Below are 22437 nucleotides of genomic sequence, written 5' to 3'. Positions count from 1 at the left end.
CAGGGTAGGATTACATCAGGGATGTATCAGGGAAAATGGTTCATGTGTTTAACTACCTTGAGTCAACTATCCAAAACAATGCAGTGCAGGGCAGAGGTGAAGAAAAGAGTGCAGGTAGGGTGGAGTGGGTGGTTTGTAAGCTGCCAAGCAGGAGGAAAAGAGGAGGACCACAGCGGAGAGTCATAGATGTAGTGAAGCAGGACATTCAGAGGGTTGGTGTAACAGAGGAAGATGGCAGGGACATGGTGAGATGGGGGCAGATAAGGTGGTGTCCAGCTCGTACATCGAGTATCCCGAAGATGAAAAAGAAAAAGAAGCAACTAGGTATGCATGACCCTTGATGTGAGCCCAACTTTATCAGTGTTAAAAGTAAATTTGACGCCCTCTGCCTTAAAACCAAGACAATCATTTTTCCTTCCGGCTGGCGGCTAACCTCTGCTCCATTTCTACCAGTAGGGGGCGCGGGCGTGCACGTAAAACCGTGCGTGCAACCGCAGATAGATAGAGAACGGGTGACGTCACCACTTCCACAACAACAAGAAGCTGAAAAACAAGGAAGTGGACGATTGTGTGAAGCCGTGACCTGAACTAAGGCCGTGAGAAGATACGCAGAGCTCCGTTTAACCTGATATTCTTCAGCTTCTGAATTATAACACGACAATGAACAACAAAGGTATTTCTCCAGACCTCGTTTAGGTAATTAGTCAGCTGTTCGCTATACGACGCTGACGTGATTAACTAGAGACGAAGAGCTGCCGTTATGGCTTTCCGAAGCGGACTTCACGTTTAGCCACGTACATAACAATAACCCGACGCTTCCTGGGTAACAGTGTGGCTCCTACTCTGAACCAAGGCGGCTATATTGTTAGTAGTGAAGCTGTTTACAGTGAAATCTTACATTTACTGTCTCTCTATATTCGTATACCATTAGTGGGCAGGTCACATGTTTTCTAGGTAGCTAATATCTCTGTAGACAGGCACATTTTAAAGGCACAGCTGACGTGACTCTTTCCTTCTCTTTTGTAGGACCCATCATATAAATATAATCGTGAGGCTCATTTTAGTAATATTTGTTTTCTTTTGTTGACAATTTACGTATTATATCCTCATATATTATTTGACTATTTTATTTAAACACACTCATTTCTTTTGTCCCCAGTTTCGTTCGTATCTGTACATTTTAACTCTTTAGCTTTTTGATGGTTATGATTGTAGTTGACTAAAAAGATGTATCGGCCATCTGTATCGAGGAAATAATATGTAATTGTGTAATTTAAGAGGAGAACGATATCGACATCGGGGATAGGAGGATTTCTTTTTTTTTCTTTGTCCGGAAAAGTTACAAAAATAACAACAACGATAAAAGCAAAATAAATAAATAAATTCCAGTCAGACAGGTTTTTATTTTCCGTGTCTGCGTTTGTATTGGCCTAGAGTTTCACAACAGACATACATAAAGTATTTTTAATTTGCCTATTATTGCCTTAGTTACAGTTTCGGTTTAAGAAGAGCAGTAAGTATGGAAAAAAAAATCCACCAGTCACACTTGTTAAGTTAAAACTGGAGAAGTGCAGTTCTTACTTTTAAATATTATTTTGCATATCAGAATTAATTAATTCCCTATTGATTTACTAATTGATCACTTGTAATGTCCCCCCCCCCCCTTTTTTTTAATGGAATTATTTTTTTTCTTTTCTTATAATAGTAATAATAAAACAAATTTTACTTAACATAACTTGTGTAGCCAAGAAACCCTGAATCTTATTTTTTTTATATATTCATTTTTCTCCTGTGTACTGTGAGTTGTTATAATCTGCTCCCGAAGAAACAGTTTGTTGGGGGTTTGTTTTGTTTTTTGTGGTTTTCTGTGATTATGAATATGTAACTATTGGGGAAAAAATATATTTGGGGAAATTTACATCTTACTAATAGGCTCTCAGGAGCCATCTTCAAGTTCACTGGACAATGGACATTGACCCCATAAGCAAAATTGAATGTGTTGCATTCCTCTATTGTCCACATTTAAACAAAATGACATTTTTATTACAGTAGAAAATGTATTAATACCACTAGGCACGACAGAGGAATGTTTGGTTCCGAAGAGTTTTGTTCTTTCTTAATTATTTCCTTTAATGTAAAATCTTTTATTGCAGGTTCATATCCACAGCAGGCTGTGTACCCTCAGCAGAGCTCTGCACCTGTATACCCTCCTGCTATGCAAATGTCTCCTCAGGCACCTCCTTACACAGACACACCACCTGCATATTCTGAGGTAACCAATCCGTATTTAAGTCAAATGATGAGCAGAGTTAAAACTCGCACTTACATTTATAAACAAAAGAAAAATCTGTTTTGTTCTCTGTGTCTCCAGATATACCAGCCCAGATATGTGCTTCCACCTCAGGTGCCTGGTCAGGTGCCTCAGATGTCCTCTCCCTATCCTGGTGCTCAGGTGTATATGCCCATGCAGCCACATATGCCAGTTGGGCCAGTGGGCCAGAATGTCCCCATGGCTTATTATCCAATGGGAGCAGTCTACCCGCATGGTTCAACTGTGATGGTGGAGAGCGGCTATGATGCTGGTGCTCGCTTCACAGCCGGCAGCAGTGTTTCCATCCCAGTGAGTGTCCATCCCAAGAAGTCATATCCACCTTAGATGAGATGCACTTTAAAATGAGGAACTCTTTAACTGTGTTTGTGCTTGTTTCTTTCCTTTGCTAGCCCCCACCTCCTGGACACCCCCCTAATGCCGCTCAGCTGGCTGCCATGCAAGGTGCCAATGTTGTAATGACACAGCGCAAGAATAACTTCTTCCTGGGTGGATCCAGTGGAGGTTATACCATCTGGTAACAGCAGCTCCTTCATGCCTAAACCATGTCCCCATCCCAGATGATGCCCCAGTTCTTCCCCATCCCATATGCCTCCCTCTTCAGGCTGCTTGGCCATGCCACAATACTGATATCACCTAACGGAATGTAATATTTTAGAGCCCTTGTGAAAGGTACAGTACTCCACTTCTGACCTAGAGATGAAATGATAAACTCCATTGCCTGAAGAGGACAAGTGAAAATTGTAATGTTACAGAATCCATTCCATAGTTCTTCATTGGGTCTAACCTTTTTGGTCATTCCAGATCTGACCTCTTTCAGGCATCTTTATTTGTCAACAAGATCTTCTCTTCTTTGATTGAATGGTCGCAAATTACACTGAGATGTTCTTGTACTCCTGTAAAAATACTTTAATGAAATATTGAAATATCAGACCCGCATAAATATAGTTTAGCTGCTTTATGGTGAAAGTGAAACGCAGTTACAAAGTTGCAGTAAAAAAGAAAAAAAAACATCCACTTGTCTTTTTTTGAAACTTTTAGTGTAGTTCAATTAATAGGTGTCTAGTAGTTCCATGTAAGTACCAGTATGATTATGAGAAATTACATCTCAACTATTTAAAAAAAAAAAAAAGGAAGAAAAAAAAAGTCAGCATCCTGGATGCTTTTAGCTAGAAATGTCTTGTCTTTTGCACAGTATCCAAAATACCACGGAAAATTTGTTGCACAGTGAACTTTCTGAGAGATTGTTCTATTTAAATCACATGTAAATTAAAGAAATTAAAGCAAAAAGAATAAAAAAATCAAAAGATTTACTGCAATATGAAAGTGGTTTACTGTACCTTGTTGGGCAACTTGTAGATGAACATAGTCAAGTGCCAAAGAGCACTGGGGATAGCCCTAAATTTAAGCAAATTAACTTCAGTAAACTTAAAGGAAAGAAAAATTAAAGTAAATCCAAATAGAAAGATGGATGGGAAGGGGTGGTTGGTGTAACATTTTAGCTTTTTTGTCTCCTGTTTCTATTTCACAGTCGGATACCCAGAGTTTATACACTAAATGTTTTATTGTACAGATTTAAACTACTTTTCATTATTTCCTTTTCACGCAGTATATCTTAGATCATCAAGTATTTATTCTCCACAGAAAAATGTCACCTTTTGTGATAGCGTTCATTTCTAGGTAACATTTTCAGCAAAGTTACTGAGACTTATATTTCAGTGTTTCTTTACTTTTCCACATTTAAGTGACTTACGCAAGTAGTTAGGCTAATAAATTTGTTAGTATAACCAATGAGCTGGTTGTACCAAAGATCTGGTCTACAATGCACTTATGTTTGGTTATTACGTCATATTTGAAATGTCACAATTTAAAAGCAAACTTTTCCTTGGACAAGAATTTGTGACACTGTTGGCCATTGGAACCTTTGGTCTGATGTGACTGCAATTGATAGTTAATGTGGGTAAACTGCATCTTTGAGTTGCTGCATACTTTTGCACCTTTGCTATGTACAAGTTAGATTAAAATACTTTTTATCTGAAATGCACTGCTAAGCAAAATGGAGGAGTTGCAGACAAGGGGCTTTTTTTTTTTCTTTTTTCTTTTTTTTAAAAAAAAAAATCAGTTTTCATGCTTTTTAGAAAGCTGTGATGTTTTGGGGATTTTTATTTTATTTTTTTTGTGTGGGTGGGTTTTTGTTTTTTTGTTTTTTAGCACTTTTCACATTTTAAAATTCATCCAGTCTTAACAATTTTGAAACTTTTGACATGTCACATTGTTCAGTTGCCTGCACGTGTATGCAAACCTTTTGCAAAGAGGCTAAATGACTGTCGGCATAATGTTTAATTTCCAGGATTTTTAAAAAGAAAAAAATTTAATGCTGTTTAAACTCGTTTCCTTAGGGTCGTTACATCTTACATAATCTGGCAAACTGAAAGAAGACTGCTAAACATAGGCAAGTTGCCTGTATGGATACCATCAGCTAATATTTGTAGACTTGTTCATTTGTGTCAAGCGTCAATGTGTCACTGGGTATCCGACATAGCATATCAAGTTTTAACAGCTGTGGCCGCCAGAAAACAAAACCTGTTTTCTTGTCAACCAACATTTAGTGTTTTCAAGTGTTATTTAAGTCAGAAGAATCATCTGTCTGGAAACCTGCATCACTCTTCTAATAAACCTCTCCTCTGCAGCTCATACATAAAGCTGCAGCACCAGATGTGACAGTCATCTCCATGTCCATTTATTTACCCGCTCATGCTGTCATTTCATACAGCTTCATTGGAAAAGGAGGCCACAGCTATCAAAACTTAGAAACTGTACAAACGTTATCTTTTTTTTCCCATCTATGCTCTGATTGTTTGTAAAGCAGCATAACAGTGGCTTTGTCCCAGCAATATGAAGTACTGTAATTTACAGCTGACCAGTAGATGCTATGCCAACCACAGCCAGCAAAAGGAGCACTCTTTGTTGAAGGATTATGGACATTTATAGTTCAGGGATTCTCTTTACAATATTTTCTAAAATAGATGTATGTACTAAAGTGATGTGATGGACTTTGGTACACATTCTATCTTTTAAGATTACTAAAGGAGATGAGTGTCACTACAGTTTGCTGAGACATGTCAAAGATGGAATACTTTGAAAAAAGAACTTAGGTGCACTTAACTTTTTTATACTAAACTTAAAATTTAAAATGTAAGTTTAGAATAAAGGTTATTTTGGAAATTTGAAACATAGCGAAGTCTTCCTTTTGTGCATCAGTCACTCCATTTTCTGAATCGGAGCAGGCTAACCAGAGTATTCCAGATGTTCTTCTCCCCGCAACATTTTTCACTTCATCTTCAGAGATCCCAACACGTTCCCAGATCAGGTGAGATGTATTTTCTCTCTAGTGTATTATGGGTCTCCTACCAGCTGGACGTACCAGGAAATCCTCCAACGCAAGGTGCCCAGGAAGCATCCAATTAGGTGTTGCGATCAACTCGCTCCTCTAGTATAAGTTTGGATGTCTGAGCTTCTGATCTTATGTCCAGGACCAGGCACCCTGCATAGGATATTTGATTCAGCCATGTGTCCACCACCTCATTCCTTCTTTTGATACCCAGAGCTAATGGCCATAGGCTCAGCTGTCCTCACCATAATGGTATGGCGTACTACCTGCATTACTGCTGATGCTGCACTCATCCACCTGTCCATCTCATGCTCCATTTTACATTACACACTAACAAGATCCTAGAATACTTAAACTCCCAAACCAAAATGAAGCAAATCCACTGCTTTCAGTTCATTGTTCTTACACATTTATGATGCATTACAACATCAGGCCAATTATTTCTGTACTGTCCTATAAGAATGGAAAATATTGCGATTCTGGTTATTGTAAATTAAGAAATACGTCTGAAGGTTCTCAGTCATCCAGGTCATCGTCGGCTAAGAAGCTTAGGAAGAAAAGTGTCTGGACTTCTTTAAGTTGCTTGAAAACGTTTCACCTCTCATCCAAGAAGCTTCTTCAATTCTAGGGTCAAATGGTGGCGAGTCCCAGATTTAAGCCCTATGGGAGTGTTCCCCCAACAGGGACATGGAGCCCTGTTGATCCTCTTCCTAATCAAACGATGCAAGATGTGAAAACGGGTGTAGGTCACAATCAGCCACGGTAAGGTTTCGGGTGAACCCGCTGTGAAACCTAGCCCCACCCTATCATGTGATTTCCTGAGGTCAAAAGGCCCAGGATGTGAGTGGGCGTTAAGGCGTCTGGGAAGGGATGTTAAAACTGGATTACAGGTGGCAGACAGTGTCGTAAACCACCCTCTCTGTTCAAAGATGGTCGCTCACAGTGGACATAGATGGCTTGTAAATTAAGGAATTTCTTTCCTGACTAAACAGCATAACAACATATTGGTTTGAGCAGGTTTTACATTACATTGGATGTAGCCAAGTGTACCTATTCAGTCTAATGTGCAGTGTGCTAGTGCATTGTCTGCAATGTCAGACTGGGGGCAGCAATGCATTAAAACATTCACACACTGTCACACGGTAATAACACTCGTCCAAAAACAAGTTTAATTGACTTCCACATTTATCATAAATAAGGAAGTAACCAGCAACCATTTCAGGTATACAAAACACAACCAAGAACAAGAAATATTGTGTAGCTGTCCTGTTCTATTGAAAGATAACCACTTTCTTTGACCAGCTTATAATAAAAGAATTGCATAAAAAAGTATTTCTTAAAAGCAAATGAATATGAAAGTAACAGCCCATAATAGCACCAGAAATCATCTTAAACATAGTTTGAGAAAACTACGGTAACTAAGTGAAATGGCAAATAAAGAGAAATTTAAATGTGGATGATAAATATTACATTCAAGGCGCTCCTTTGATTTGACTGTTTTGCATTTACTGATCATGTAACTATTTTGTGCTTAGCTCTGCTAACCTGTGCACAACTTCAGCTTTCACCTCCTTCAGCCAATCAACATTCACCCTCACAGTGGTACTCTTTTCTTTGGTTTCACTTGCATTTTTAAAGAAAAATATCTTCAACAAGGTTTTTTTTTTCTCTGCACAGTGTGCTGCCAGTAACGGGTTTCCCTCAAAACACACACGCAAGGAAATAGTTTTCCTTCTTATCACACTTCCACAGATCATTTTCTTAAGCTCAACTAACTCGCTATAAGTCTTCCACCAGGTTCATATAAAGTATTCCTTCTTTTCGGGTGCAGGCTTGTTATTGTCCTCTTCATCGGGGTCCTCTCCTGGAGCCAGCTCCCCTGTCGTCCTGTAGTCCCCTCTGTTGTGATACAGATACCGGCAGAGCACAAAGCTCAAAGCAGCTAGTGTCAGCAGAATGAGAATAACAACAACTGTGGGGGGGGGAAAGGCAGGTTTAGAAGACACTTTGAACTGCAGCAAAAAAAAAAAGAAGAAGAAATAAATCTCAAGATAAAGTGCAAACAGTTACCTGCAATAACTGCAGAGTCTGAACTTGCTGGAGCAACTGTTGTTAACACTGAGGGAAAGAAAATAGAACATTTAAAAAGAGTTTACCAAATACTCTGAAAATCAAATGTACAATAGTAAATACCAAAATAAATACAATTCAACAAATTGATGCTTCTAAAGGAATAAAAGTACAACAGAAATACACAAAACTTGAAAAAAAAAGGATAAACAAATGCTTAAAGAAGTGTCATAAAAAGCTGCCACACAAAGTCTACAAAAATGTATTTTCAGAAGTGATCTAAGAAGTCAAGAGACCCCTAAAGCACCATCAAAAATAAAATAAAAATAAGCAAGTATGTAATAAGTTACATCTGCTTTCATTTCTAAGGCTTTACGAATCAGTACATGAAACACTATGTAGTCCTTACAAGATCTTTAAAAACAACCTGTGAAGAACAACACATGACATGTTACACCGTGTCAGCATTTAGCATAAACTGAGCCAAAATGCAGAAGCAGTATGTGGAAGAACTAATTATATGGCATGCGTGATTCATCGGTTTGTGGAACAAACTTTGGCAACAATAAGCAATTATTTTTTATTTCACTGTCATTATCTCACTTTTGGCACAGTGTTGCTTCAGTTCAGTGTTGGGGGTCTCTTAGGGTCCCACCATAGCGTTTCATTTGGGTCGAGGTCTGGACTTTGACTGGGCCACTGCAACACCTTGAATCTTTTCTCTTTCAGCTATTTCTTTTGTAGATTTGCTCCTGTGCTTAGGATTATTGTCCTGTCGCATGGCCCATTTTTGGCCAAACTTTAGCTGTCGGACAGATGGGCCCAGATCCTGTGGCTGTGTAACAAAACCAAATCATCACCCCCTCCACCACCGTGCTTTACAGCTGGTATGAGGTGTTTGTGCTGATATACTGTGTTTAGTTTTCACCAAACACGGTGCTCTGCATTATGGTCAAACATACTCAGCGTGGTCTTGTCTATCTAGAAGGACAACATTTCAAAATGATATGGGGTTTGTTGAGAACTTTGCAAACCTAAGCTTTGCTGCCATATTTGTTTAGAGAAAAAAGGCTTTCTCCTGGCAAAACTTTCAAAGAAGTCATACTTGTTCAGTCTTTTTCTAATTGTACTTTCATTAACTTTAGGGTGCTAACTGGAGCCTGTAGAATCTGGTTTGTTTTCTGTAGGTTCTCTAATCATTGCACAGTATGACGGTGAATTTGGTGGGATGTCAACTCCTGAGAAGATTGGCAGCTGTCCCCACACACTTGCACACACACCTGAATGCTCCAGAGAGCAAGCTACCAAAGCATACGTGTTTATATATGTGTCTAGACTTGCTGATGATCAGTTCATTAAGCTGCATTGTCTTCATCAATTTTGGAACAGCCAGTAAACCCATATTGGAGGACCTAAGGTCCAGAACTGGCTAATGCAGAGTAAAATCTTCTATGCATTTTGGGACCAATAACAGACATATGTTAAAAAGGATCAGTAAAATCCTAAAAACCAATTCTAAAGTATACAGAGAGCCCAGGAGATTTTTTTTTCCCCTTCGGTTTTGAGAGAGTGGATTTTTATTTGAAAGAAGCAGAATTGGACAGCTTTTTTGTGTGTTGTTTAAAGGTTGGGAGGGATTCAAACTGCAATAATTTCACGCTGAAGGCATCAAATTAGCAGACAAGGAACCTAGGGCACTTTCAAAATGATTTGTACTACTGAACAGTTCGATTCTTGATTTTGAAGTATTTCGTTGAAGAAAAAAGTCACACAACAAGAGCTAAGTAGACGTGCATCACCAGGATATACTTCTACTTCTGTGAGTTCAGAAAGAGACAACCAGTAAAGGAAAACATAAAACAAAAAGCTTTCGAGCATACCCTGAATGGTAGTGGATTCTGTTTGTGTGGGAAGTGATTCAACAAGCGCCACACCTGGGGCTGAAAATAAATGGGGGAAGAAAAAAAAATATAAACATTATTTATTAAAATAAGAAAAACTATAACTAAAGGTCACAATATCAGAACATTTGTTGGTTGTGTCTAAGCAAAGTAAAAACAATCGTAGTGAAAGACAAATGTACTTACACACTTTATTGCTTTTATATGTGGTGGTAAAGGCTGTTGTCAAATTCTCGCTATCTGTATCTGGAAGATAAAAAAAGCATGTTAAAAATGTCACAGCGCTCTATCTTCAGCTCCCAACTCTACTGAGAGTGGCTTGTGTAACACCACAGCTGCTGGCTGAGGAGGGAATATTCACTGTTGAGACACAGTAATCTGATTATTATTAAGGGCTGGGACTGAAACAAACCTGTCCAACTCCTATTTTTCTGAATAGCTGTGATGCAATGGTATTAGTCAGAGCACGGAAAAGAGAAACACGTTACTAGTAACTGTAATATAAAAACTCAGAGCTGCAATAATCACAGATTTAACAGAAACAGCAAGAGCGCCATCGCTTTGGGGCCCTTTTTTTTTTTTTCTGAGCTTTGCATTGCAGCAAATTTAAATTTTGTGGTTAAAGCAAGACAAATAAAGATGTCATTTTGGGTTCTATGTTATTACAGACTTATAGGCAGCTTTAATCAATAAAAGTTTATAGTACTTGTGAGAATGGTCAGTAATAAAAACATAAAAAAGACATATATGGATTTTTATATCTTGTAAAAAAGAAAATACAAAGAAACTATTAAATGCAGCTTTACTATATAGTTATTTCAATAATATTTTCACATTTAAAGAAGACTTTTTAAATTCCCATTACACATGGTTTGTTTCATTCAACAAGTCAAAACTGAACACAAAGGATTTACAATATAGTGTAATATAAGACCAGGAAAAGGAAAGCAATCTTGTATTTATTTACTTAAATAATCTATTTACATAATAGCTGCCAACTAACTTTCACTGAAGTGATCGGTTAATCGACCAGAGTGGAAGCTCTACGATGGTTAAGTTGAAATGTTAGCCAACAAGAACTACTCGAGTAAAAGTAGATTGAAACTTTACTTCTCCAAAACGCAACAATATATCAAACTGTCAGATGACACCTGTAACAAAACAGGAAGAAAACAATAAAAGGCTACATAGTACAAAAAGAAAAGAAAAAAAAGATAGAGCTTACGATTCATGGTTGGTTATTGTTCTCACCGGTTATACCTGAAAGAAAAACACAAACTGTAAAAACAGACAACGAGCTCATGGTGATTTCCGCTCAGAGCTTTTCCAACATGTTGATGTGAATCTGTCACACATGTTTTCTCAAACCGGTCAACACCTCGTTCCTCGGCTTTGTTACCAACGCGTTTCGCAGCCCAGCTGTCTTTTTTTTATCACAGTCAACCATCTGACTGTTTTTTAAGGAGCCCTCAACTGAAAATGTACTTGTTTGGTACAAATCCACCTAAAGCCCGGGGCAAAAACCGACGAGTGAGTAACACACACTTCCAGAAGAAGTTTTTACACTTCTCAAACTCGAGCTGATCAATCAGGCATTGTTCATCGCAGCTGTTGAGTGAGCTTACCTGTCTGGGCGCAGCGCAGCGGAGGAGCGCGTCACAAAACCGGACAAATTCACTGAGTTTCCCCCCCCTCCTGGGAGAGCTTTTATGGTGGAGAAAACTAACGCCCACTGCCTTTTTTTAAGTCTGGTAATCTAACCGGCGTGCGGCTCTGGTAAGGGGCCTGAATCTGCGTCTGTTGAATACAGTTAACTAGTCACAGTTTTCCTTCCAGCACTCGTGAGTCATAAAGCACACGCGCTCAGTTTCCGCCTCCCCCTCCCTTTCCTCCATGTCAAAGATCGTCTCTCATCAAGATGTATCACTTCCACCACGAACCCCTTTAATAAGGGTAAACCGATGATAATGATGACTAATTACTATGGTTTAATAATAATTACTTATGCAATGGGTTACATATGTCATTAGTTATGAATTATATACAGCATAGTTTTGTGTATGGTGTCACAGATGACAAGATATTTGGTTTAGTGTACGCGTTAACTCGTGGTATTTGAACGTAAACCACAATCCTTTGCTAACCCAACCAAAGAGTAAGTGAAAACAGAGTCAACAGTGAGTAGGAAAGGACACAAACCAGCTCTCCAGGTTTACATGTTTGATTTGCAGCTTCAGTCGCCTCCCCACCGGCCTACTTCACACTCCTTGCAAACAAGATTTACAGCATTAGTTTCAACTTAATAGCTAGCCGCCTGTAATGTTTATGGCTCTTTATGTTTATGGTATGTATTAATCATTTACAAAGACTTTATAAATGACACACTATGACATTGTCAAGTGTTTTAACTTTGCAGACAGTGTTCTAGTACATAGCCAACAATCAGAAAATAACTAATAGTTGAAATAAATTTAACTATTTCATTATTACAATGGTATTATAAACTATTACCTGTTGAAATACATTTGGGTCATTATTATTATTAGTAGTAGTATTAGTATTAGTATTATTTAACATTGTTTTAATTCTTAAAGAATGCCAGAACATACATCGATTAAGTGAAGTTAAAAAAAAATTTCTTATGACAACATGTACTCTAAAAATATTTTACTAATCCTGAACATAATTTTACTTGTGACAAAGATGGCCCTGGTTAGCTGGCCCTAGTGTAGAAATCTATGTAATAAAGAATCCTAGTTATGTCTGGGGTTCTTTATTACATAGGTGTAGGTGTATCTCCTTAAAGCAATTTTATTTTACATTATGCATAAATATGGGGGGCTGAGTCATGACAGATTATTTAAATATGTGATAAAGTTCACATTGTTTGCACATACAGCAGGAACAATCTTAAGCTGAAATAGCCAGATTGAAAACCTCTGTAGATGTAGTTGCGCTTGGTAAGCGTTCTTACACGTAAGCATTCATTTGTCATGTGTAACGGTCACCAGTAAAATCCAGTAAGTAAGTTAGCAGCTGTCTAACTGAAAACAAAACTGCTTGTCGTTCCACATCAAGAAGTGAGACACACATTGGGCTCAGATGACCACAAGAAATTTCAGGAAGCTGTCCCTTCATGTTGTTTCGTTATAATAAAAGAAACATAAGCTAAAACGTGTGTATATATATAATCAAACCTTTCCAATACTGTCTAATCAATTATGTTATTTCACAGATAATTTGTCATGACAGTCAAATCATTAAGCAAGCAATGTTGTATACATCTGATGAGTACTGAAGTCCAGGCTGAGTGAGCGCTCACCATTTTCCACCCCATCATCTTAAACATCTACTAGCAGAGAGACAAAATGGTGACATTACCCAGTTTTTATTGCCGTTTACACAATGTTCTTATATCCTGTGCACATATACATCGAATAACCCAAAAATTAAAAAGTCAGAAATTCAGCTTTAGTATTAACAAAATTTGAACTATGTTTATTTTTCAGAATTACAAAGTTTGTCCTCACACTGCAGGCATAATTAATAAAATCTAATCAAAAACAAATAAAAAGAAATAATAAAACAGACTAAAAGGCTAAAATGATTAAAACGCCTCCTTGTTGGTTCCACAATAAGAGTGGAGTGGCATTCTCTTCACGTTTACACAGAGACAGAAACATATCATATCTGTGTTGAATGTAGATTAACCATTCTGTGGTCAGTATCTTTTTAGCAGTGTAAGCCTATGTAGAGCTTCTGTCTTTGCTAGCATTAGTTGTATAAATCCCTCATTTTAAAATGTATTTGCTTTAATAATGCAGTGAGTGAGTTTATGAAAATATAGGTTTTCCCAAAGACACCAATATATATGTGAAGTTGATTTCCTTAAAAGATAAATAAGAAAACTAACAGCAACAGTTTGTCAGTTGTGAAATCACAGTTGAACTTGTCAGTTGCAACTGTCGCCCTGTCTTTTTTTCTTTCTTCTGCAGCTGTTGACTTCAGTCAGTTCGGCGCTGTTTGGTTCTGGCGTTCAAAGGTTGATGATAAAGTGAGTCAAATGAAGAAACGCAGACAAAGAAAGAAGAGAAATAATAATATGGCATCTTGTAGAACAAAATGAAACACACAAACCTTTTGTTTTATTATGAAAACTTTAAACCATTGTGTTTTTTGAGTTCGAGGATATCTCTTTCTCTGCAGGGACGTCCTACATAGCACACCCATAAAAAAGAGAGTTATGACACAATATGCATTAAAAAAAAAAGAACAGCTGCACCACATGTGTGCTACTCGAGTGACAAACCTTCTGAGGAATGCTCAGATCCTTGGCGTCAGAATTCAAGCCAGAAGCGTCACCATTCTCCAGTCTGTTCAGTTTTGGAGTTTCCAGGGTTACCGGGCTGTCGTCCGTCTCTTCAATGTGCAGTGGGCCATTGTCTGCTGCAGACAGCTGGAGCTCCAAGCTATCTGATTCATAGGAGTTATTTTGTTCAGAGCTGCTTGCACTTGGTAGATCTTTTTTTCCATCTCCTTTATTTTCCGATTCTACGGGCGGCTTGGGCTCTTCTTCTTTCACAGCCTTTTCTCCTTCAACTTGATTGTTGTTGTCTCCCGACTTCAGCTCACTTCCTGATGCACTCTCTACAGCATCTTCCTGTGCAGAAGGGCTGTGGACCTCACTTTGGTACGACCCTACATCCAGTTCCCTGGACTCGACTAAAGACCCTCTAAGCATGCTGCCTTCTCTGGACAAGGTGCCGTGTCGAGGTTTTTCCGGGGATCTGAAACTAAACCGCTGGCTCGTTCTAGGACTTAAGCTCCTGTGAACCTCAGAAAAGCTGGCCTTCCAAGCCTTTGGAGAGATCAGACTTCGTCTTTTCAGTGAGCCATACCTGGAATATATAGTGAGAGAGAGGGAGTGAGATAGAGAAAGATCAAATCATGGAGATAAGAATGCAGTTCAGTACTGTGGAGTATTGCCAGAATATGGTGGAACAAATGAATAAATGAATAAAGCTTTATAACAACAGTGCATTTAGCCATAAAGCACAATTAAATGCTTTCTGAATCTGCAAAAGTAATAATTAAAAGAAAATGCTGCTTGTATTATTACTCTAGGAGAAGATGTGACTATGGCGGGTAATTTCCACATTTTTCTGAAACTGTAATGAGAAATTAAAAATGTTTTTCATTTGGAAATTGCCTTCAAGCTTTAAAGTTAAGAATTTAAAAAACTCTCACCGGGACAATCCTTTTACAGCAAATGCTTTGTCTGGATGCTGAGCCTGCAGCTCCTTTATCACATTTTGTAGATCTTGATTGAGCTAAAATAGAAGATGGATGGTTAAAACAAAAAACTCAGGACAATCAATATTGGGTCACACATAAGGGAGCAAACATACCGTACTCATTTCCTTGTGGAAGATGTCTCGTAAATTTGACACAGCTGAGAAGACAGCTACGTAGCATCCAATACGACTAAAGGAGACAAACATTGACAAGTAATGTTTAAAAAAAGATAAATTGTTGCAAATTCAGTGAATATTTGAATAATATGCAATACTGAATAATCTTCATATTCATTCTGACAGAATAAATATATACTGTCAGACCTGTCAAAGAGAACTGGGAGCTCCTCTTTCAGATCGTTATTGATCCCCTCATAGATAACTTTGGCAGTATTCATCTCTTCTTTTGCCTGCAGAATGACAAAGCAAGTCAATTTCAATGCATGTGTTATAACAAATTAGGGTTGATTACAAAGAGATATTGATGTTATTCTAATTACCTTGCTTATCTTGACATCATCCCTCTTTTTCGCAGTCTGCAGTGCCTCTAGCTGGTGAAGGGAGGAGTCGTAGTCAACCAGCTTTCTTCCCCTCTTGGCAATTTTGTCCTACAGTTTTTACAATGGAGCAAAACAGAGTCATACATATTGTCTATGTATATGTAAGTGAATTATAGTACATGTTTGTCTTAACTTAGTTTTGTGCATTTGCTCTCAGGCTCTTTGTCTGTCTGAATATTGACTTATGTTTGCTTGCATACTTGTTTGCCTTACCCTAACATCAGGGAATTGGCTCACGTAGGACTCCATGGTGCGCACAGCCTGGTCTAATAGCTTCACCTCGTAGTCATTCCACAGGAGGTCCTCCCCCTGCATCACAAGTACAGCATAAATATTGCATTAATTATGCATAACAAGGGGAAAAAATGTGGGGTCTTGTTCCCCTGGTGATGCATGCATTTCGCTGTTTTTGCACTTGTGGAATTAAAATGTGCTGCAATAGGTCTTTTTTTTAGTACCACTGACCTCAACAATGGCTCCTAAATCTTCCTCTCCAGCCCAGTCAGATTCATAAACATCAAACAGAGACTGGGAAAGGCGTCTTGAAGCTTCACGCATGTCTGTATAAAGCAGAATCGACTATTTGAGACCTGCAGAGGGCACAAATCTACAGTTCTACAGCATCTTCAAACAAAGACTATTTTCACCTCTAACTGCATTAACGTAGACCCTCAAGTCCTTGTATATTCGGTTTCCATCAGTCTGCAAATAAAGCATAAGTATACACGTGATTATCTTGCTTACCTTTATTAACTTTTATGATGTTTGATTCACTGCTTTTACTCAATAACCCTGTGTTTGCATATACTGCAAAATGTGTTAAGACAGATATGAAAAACTTTCTGCTCAAAGTCTTTTTCAACTCCCATAATAAAAACAATGCTGGGGGATGATTACCTGCTGGTCACTAAAGTTTTGGAGACAATGTTCAAAAAGGTCATCTCTGGTCTCCATTGACTTTCCCAGCCTTTGCATTACCTGCAGATAAAGCACAGAAAAAAGCTAAATCTCAAAGTAACAGCAATTAAATGGCAATAAATTTGTCTTTCTTGCCATAGGGGAAACAGGAACTTGCAGACTATGTACCTTTTCTTTGCCTCTGCTCAGCTGTCTTTGGACTTTTTTAGCAAAGTCACCAGAATTGCCTCTCGGACTTGTCTTGTCTGCCATATTTTGTCTTGTCTGTGTTTATTCCTAAGAGGAAAAAGAGAAAAAATATCACAACACTTTCCTGCAACATCACAATTACTAGGTGTACTTCTGCAGAATGTCTGGTTCAAATATATTTTGCCTGAAAGCATTGTTACCTTTGTGGCTGTTATATCACAGTATTAATTTCAATTTGTTGCACCTTCCATACAAATTAAATGCAATTCAAGTGATTACAAGTGATGGAAACACACAAGATGGAAATCACAGGTTGGGAAATTAATGCACACCAATATAGTATTAATATAAGAGAATAAAATGGGTAAAATCAGTAAAATCAGGTTTAAAATGTGCATAACTACAGTTAATAGAATGATACAGGATACATTTAATTCCTAGCCGTATTTGTAGGCAACACACACTGATGACACTTGTATTAGTAACAAGAAATCAACAGACTAAATGTGGAACAAAGACACAATGTTTTATATTGTGTGGGACAATTAGTTAAACATTCATGCGTTGTCTTCTTTTTTTTTTAATCACAAAACAGCTGAAGTACTGTTATTTGGCACTTGGCAGATTACTCTTTAAAATTACTGTATGTATTCTTCCTTTTTATGGCCTTATGTACAAGTCTGATGTGCCTCTGCAATTTTTTGTTTTAACAGATCATTGACCATGTGCCTAAAACTAAATTGCAGGACCCTTGCTGCATTGGCAGGAGCCACATATAAATAAAGCTACTGTATATATGTGTGGCGGCAGGGTGTGGTTCTGGTTTTGGCTCAGCTGTGGGGGAGAGATGAAGCAGGAAGTTCAAGGTTCACTGCAGAGGAGAGGCTGACTGGGACAGCTGTTGCACATGGACTAATAAGTCTTTATGCAGCAGCACGCTGGCACCAACGCAGGATGGAAGCACAGACAATAGCTGGAAACCAACTGAGAAATCTAACCCTGCACATGGCAGTGCAGGGTTGTCACAATGTGCACGACTGGGGAAAAAACCCACAGTGCTAAAGTGCGAACAGTTTTTGCAAATAAACAATAGTGGCCAATACAAAGCTGAGTCTGTGTGTCAGCAGACAGAGCAACAAGTCATTGAAATAATCTCCAGATTAGCGGCATTTAAGTCACATACACATTAATGTATCACGGTTTCCAAGATATAATGTTTAAATTCTTTGTGACAGTAAATACCAATAACAGCTCAAGCTGATTTAATGTTGGTGAAAATTGTGTCAAGGTCACAAGCAACGTGAAAATGAGTAAAAACTTTTAAAATATCTTCAAACTTCACAACAATATACTAGGCCTTGGTGATATGAGTACCTAGGGTTAGTATTTTACCTTCACCTTCATTGTTAGCACTTAAGGTCAAAGTTGACCTTGAAAAATAATTTCAAGGAAATGTATTGAATATGAAAGGGCATGGAGAGAATAAAATGCACTTCGCATTTTTCCAGTCTGACACCCTGCGTCGTCACAAGTTGACATCATTGTATTGTAAAACTCAACATTTTAGTGTTTAGTGTTACCCTTCGGGGGAAGTTGTGCTCTCTGAGGACTCTTGACTTTTCTGGGCCTTTTGGAAAAATCCTGGAAACGCCCCTGATTCCACTGGGGGATTATAGAAGGCCTCAAGTGACAAAATGAATTAAATAAATGCATTTAATTCATACTAACTGCGTCATTATTAATTGAAATCAGAAATAAATAAATAACTTGTGAAATGATTTAAATAAATTAAATTGATATCTAGTTAACATTGTATATAACTAATTTATTATGTCAAATGTAATTAATTATTTATTAATGCATTGACTTAACTTGTTTGGCACTCGGAGTCTTCCATACAGGGCAGCAGCTTATGGAACTTGCTTACATCACCTCTTAGAACGACAATACCCAGAAATCCCTGCGGCAACCCACTTCCAGCAGTGTGATATTGGTGAACTTTCGCCTACACGGAGTGTTTTTATTACTTTTGGCGTAGGAGGAGTGGTCTTATGACAGAGTCGCGGATTCCTTTGCTACTCGCCGAGCTGCAGGACATGATCATGGGGAGCGTTCTGGCCAAATGTGCCATCACCGACCTGGGCATCCAGTGGGCTGGCTGGGCTCTGGCTGCGGCTTTCAAAACCGAGAAGTTTTATGACTTGGCAGGTAATCTGAAAACCCGTTTCCTAAACAGTAATTTACGACCCTGTATTGACTGCTTTTGCAGCTTTGCTTGTCTGTCAGTGAAGAACTGCAACTAAAAAGTGCTCGAATTCCACTCGACTGAAAGCGAAATACATCTAAAGGGGGAACAGTCGATATGTCTGATCCGTGTAAAGGATTTAATTTGTAAAAGTGTGTTTTGCACTTAAAGAAGACTGATCATTACAAAACCTGCATTATCTAAAACAGCTTTGTTGTGAAACAGCGCGGAAGGAGCTCCTCCTTTGGCTTAACAGGCGCATGTGTCAGCAGGGGCGTGCACAGCTATCCTGGGTTGAATCAAAAAGGGTGCTTTTTAAGGGCCCCCATTAAACAATTTGTAATTAGTTTTAATCATGCAGTGGTTAAAAGAGAGAGAGACAGAGAGAAAGCTTAACAGCATTTCATATGGCTGTAGGGGGATATTAGTGTCATATTTAATCATTTTTGCATTTTGTTACTGCACAGCTGACAGAATTACCCAATGAGTCAGTAAGCTAGTTTACAGAAAGAACTGAATGTTATTGGATTTTGTGCAGGTTAATACAGCATCATGTAGCCCATATTATTATCAATAACACACATTACAAACTTTCTACCTGAGAAAATAAGTAAGATGTACAAATTATTAAAAAATAAATGTTAGTTGCAGCCTGGTGTGACTTTGAATCTGCCTGTGATATCTATCTATTAAAAAAACGTAAGCTCACAATCAATAAGGAAGTATAGAAATGAACATAGTCTGCCTAAAGTTAGTTCTCAAACATTTGTCAGATATAGACTGACGTTGCTTACCTGTTCACGCCAGTGACTGAATTAGAAAAAAAGAAATCCCAAATTAATCACCTTGACACTTCTCTTTTACTCGTCTTCTTCTGGTTTTCCAACTCCGCGCTGTTCTCTTGTGTATTTGTACCCTTGAACTTTGGAACCAATTGTCTGCAGTATCCTGAGTAAAAGATTTATCGGACACACCTTAGTCTGCAACAAGTACAGCCACCAGCCGTGCCCACTTTCAAACCACCCTCACTCTACAACTCTGTCTCTCTCTACAATTTTCCAGGCTCTGGCACATTTATACTACTTGCACACCTGAGTCGTATCTGGGGAGGGGCCAGTCATACCCGGCAGAAGGTGCAGACAGGGTTGGTAACAGCATGGGGACTCAGGTAAGGCAGTCAGTATTGATGCTAAGTGCCAAACACCTCTTGACCGCTCTGCTACGCTAGAAAACTAAACAGAGATATGAGCAGGTTATATGTTTTTTTTATCAGAGTTTTGTGTAATTTTAGTCCTAGAGGGTCATTGGTGAGGTCAGAGGAACTAATGCATGTGAGACTTTAAAGCCAGGTAACTCAGGTTAATGAATAATGGCTTGGTTAATGTGAAAAGACTTTAAGTATGTTTTTTCTGCAGGCTGGGGACATTCCTCTTCATGCGGATCTTGAAGGACGGTCATGATCGCAGGTTTAACAATGTTAGAGACAGCCCTGGGACATTCTTTGTGTACTGGACTGTTCAAGGTACTTGGAAGTAATGTAAACACCTCTTTCTTGTTACCAGAGTCCTTGACCAACTGCACCCAAGTGAAGGGAGACTTTGCACAAATAAATCACCGTCTAGTTTCTGGCTCTTTATATGTATTTATTCTAGGCAAGAGCTGTTGGTTACAGTTACATTTATTTCATGGAAGTATTAAGGTTATGCTGTTTGAAAATCATACATTTTTTTCCTCCATTCTTTCAGCTGTGTGGGTATTTATGACCCTCCTGCCCACCCTCATGCTGAACAGTGAGAAGCGAAATGTGCCTCTGGGAACGAGGGACTACATTGGCTGGACCATTTGGGGCCTTGGCTTTGCTACAGAAGCTATTGCTGACCAGCAGAAATGGGTTTTCAAGCGTGACCCAGATAATGCTGTAAGTGAGGATAACCCTAAACTGTATTAATGTCTCACTCACCGAGTGTTGTAACTGTACTGTCCAATTTACTTTCTCACCTCCAGGGGAAGTTCATCCAGAGTGGACTCTGGGCTTACAGTAGACATCCTAACTACTTTGGAGAAATCCTGCAGTGGTCAGGTCTCTGGCTCTCAGCCTCCTCAGCGATGCAGGGTTCCCAGTATCTCAGTGTGGTCTCCCCTCTATTCGTCTGGTTCCTGCTACGTTACGTTAGCGGTATCCCCATCTTAGAAAAGCAGGCCACGAGGAAGTGGGGATCTGACCCCGCCTTCCAGAACTATGTGAAAAATACCCCCCTTCTGTGGCCACTCCCTAAATTTTGATGTCACTTTTATAATGTTTGAACACTGAACAAGAGTTACCTCTCACAAAGAAGCTACGCACGTTCAAATCACTGAAAATGAGTGAGGTTTTTTGTAATTTACTTTTGGTGTCTGCAATTTTTAAATGTAAATTTTTCACATACACCATTTACATAAAAGTCACATTAAATATTTTGTTGGGGCTTTGATCAATATCTGAATATATATATTTTTGTTGAGTATAAAGTCACCTCTGTTTTTACATTCAATGTTTCTACTTTGAGTGCTGGTAATAATTTTGAGCTATTCAGGCGTTATTGGCATTAAGAGTGAAACATGATAATGGGCATCAAGTGGAAATACCATCAGTCCTCAGAGGAGGTGGTATCAGTTACAGGAGTTAGAATTTTTCTTGAGGTTTCCCGATGTTTCTCTTAAGACTTAAAATCCAAACATGGAGTCCTCACACATCAGCAATATTATTGGTTGCAACAATACAAAATTAAAAAAAATAAATAAATTGGCTCTTAGTACACCTAATCATCCTAACGATGTGAGCACAAGCCTCTCCAGTGGCTTTCGAGAATATGGATCACATACTCAACCAGCTTTAGCCCTCCCTTCAGGATGATCCCACATAATGATCCCACATAATGATATTAAAGTAGACTAAATGGGATTGCACCCTCATTTACTGATTAATTTTCAAAATGTAAAGAAGCTACACAAAACAGTCACAGGACAGGAGACATTTTTGTAAATGTATTTTATATGAAATTCAGATAGTGTATTTTTGTTCAAACTGCGTGATTATAGTTTATCAAATAATGCCCCAGTAATTCAACAGGCTAATAGCCCACTGTAATTCCCTTTTGTGCAGGACTGCTTATAAGCAACCTCCCACAGTACAAATATTACACAGATCAATAAACACCCGAGGGTCCGGTGCAGCAGAGGCTACAGCCTGCAGCACAAACTAGTGACCAAAACTTCTGGTAAAAGCTTTGTTGCCTTTCAATGACAATGAGGTCATTGACATTTACTAAAACGAGCCACACCTAGTGAAGCTTGTAGACGATGACCAAGTAGATCTGGTTGAAAGTTGAGTTCTTATTACTACAGTTTGTTATTAAAAAAAAGAAGGAAAAGGTATGCACACTTCTAAATTATATTCACTAAACAAAATACTGTGGGACAATTCAAATTAAAATAAAAACAAATGAAATACAAACATCAACCACACAATCAACTATAACCTAGAATGAAATACCAAAAAAA

The 22437-nt window shown here is 38.5% G+C and overlaps 4 protein-coding genes across 5 annotated transcripts; 2 read left to right on the top strand and 2 right to left on the bottom strand.

Moving 5' to 3' along the window:
- The first annotated feature begins 517 nt into the window (after positions 1-517).
- Positions 518-4149, top strand: dazap2 (DAZ associated protein 2). The gene is made up of 4 exons (XM_005749002.1): positions 518-673; positions 2154-2272; positions 2372-2620; positions 2722-4149. Exons 1-4 carry the CDS (start codon positions 661-663, stop codon positions 2848-2850), a joined length of 510 nt encoding a protein of 169 aa, XP_005749059.1. The 5' UTR covers positions 518-660; the 3' UTR covers positions 2851-4149.
- Positions 4150-6866: 2717 nt separating this feature from the next.
- Positions 6867-11592, bottom strand: LOC102213438 (glycophorin-C-like). The gene is made up of 6 exons (XM_005749001.1): positions 11317-11592; positions 10917-10951; positions 9878-9937; positions 9671-9730; positions 7791-7838; positions 6867-7692 (listed from the first exon to the last, which is right to left on the bottom strand). Exons 2-6 carry the CDS (start codon positions 10921-10923, stop codon positions 7520-7522), a joined length of 348 nt encoding a protein of 115 aa, XP_005749058.1. The 5' UTR covers positions 10924-10951; positions 11317-11592; the 3' UTR covers positions 6867-7519.
- Positions 11593-13317: 1725 nt separating this feature from the next.
- bin2a (bridging integrator 2a) lies at positions 13318-19953 on the bottom strand. Of its 2 annotated transcripts, none has more exons than XM_005748999.1 (13): positions 19743-19953; positions 16632-16739; positions 16443-16523; positions 16193-16247; positions 16011-16105; positions 15759-15854; positions 15486-15593; positions 15310-15395; positions 15100-15175; positions 14939-15021; positions 14001-14589; positions 13829-13904; positions 13318-13720 (listed from the first exon to the last, which is right to left on the bottom strand). In XM_005748999.1, the coding sequence occupies exons 2-12, from the start codon at positions 16713-16715 to the stop codon at positions 13851-13853; spliced, it is 1407 nt and encodes a 468-aa protein (XP_005749056.1). In that variant the 5' UTR covers positions 16716-16739; positions 19743-19953; the 3' UTR covers positions 13318-13720; positions 13829-13850. The 2 variants fall into 2 exon arrangements, with proteins under 2 accessions (XP_005749056.1, XP_013770339.1); XM_013914885.1 differs by having other exon boundaries at positions 19692-19755.
- On the top strand, positions 18588-21428 carry LOC102213155 (uncharacterized). Its single transcript, XM_005749000.2, has 5 exons — positions 18588-18860; positions 19960-20065; positions 20313-20419; positions 20643-20815; positions 20902-21428. The coding sequence occupies exons 1-5, from the start codon at positions 18704-18706 to the stop codon at positions 21178-21180; spliced, it is 822 nt and encodes a 273-aa protein (XP_005749057.1). The 5' UTR covers positions 18588-18703; the 3' UTR covers positions 21181-21428.
- The last annotated feature ends 1009 nt before the right edge of the window (positions 21429-22437 follow it).

This window comes from Pundamilia nyererei, unplaced genomic scaffold (genome assembly GCF_000239375.1).
Source record: "Pundamilia nyererei isolate P.nyererei 1_Seehausen unplaced genomic scaffold, PunNye1.0 scaffold00235, whole genome shotgun sequence".
Taxonomy (NCBI): domain Eukaryota; kingdom Metazoa; phylum Chordata; class Actinopteri; order Cichliformes; family Cichlidae; genus Pundamilia; species Pundamilia nyererei.
This window is presented reverse-complemented; position numbering and strand designations above follow the sequence as displayed.

Coding starts and splice junctions, on each gene's coding strand:
- LOC102213155 (XM_005749000.2), top strand. CDS start 18,704: ATGACAGAGTCGCGGATTCCTTTGCTACTCGCCGAGCTGCAGGACATG. Junction 18,861..19,959: donor GAAGTTTTATGACTTGGCAG/GTAATCTGAAAA, acceptor ACAATTTTCCAG/GCTCTGGCACATTTATACTA. Junction 20,420..20,642: donor TGTGTACTGGACTGTTCAAG/GTACTTGGAAGT, acceptor CCATTCTTTCAG/CTGTGTGGGTATTTATGACC.
- dazap2 (XM_005749002.1), top strand. Junction 2,273..2,371: donor CACCACCTGCATATTCTGAG/GTAACCAATCCG, acceptor CTGTGTCTCCAG/ATATACCAGCCCAGATATGT. Junction 2,621..2,721: donor GCAGCAGTGTTTCCATCCCA/GTGAGTGTCCAT, acceptor TTCCTTTGCTAG/CCCCCACCTCCTGGACACCC.
- LOC102213438 (XM_005749001.1), bottom strand. Junction 9,731..9,877: donor ATATAAAAGCAATAAAGTGT/GTAAGTACATTT, acceptor ATTTATTTTCAG/CCCCAGGTGTGGCGCTTGTT. Junction 7,693..7,790: donor AGACTCTGCAGTTATTGCAG/GTAACTGTTTGC, acceptor CCCCCCCCACAG/TTGTTGTTATTCTCATTCTG.
- bin2a (XM_005748999.1), bottom strand. CDS start 16,715: ATGGCAGACAAGACAAGTCCGAGAGGCAATTCTGGTGACTTTGCTAAA. Junction 16,248..16,442: donor AAAACTTTAGTGACCAGCAG/GTAATCATCCCC, acceptor CTTTATTTGCAG/ACTGATGGAAACCGAATATA. Junction 13,905..14,000: donor ATCTGAGCATTCCTCAGAAG/GTTTGTCACTCG, acceptor TGTGCTATGTAG/GACGTCCCTGCAGAGAAAGA.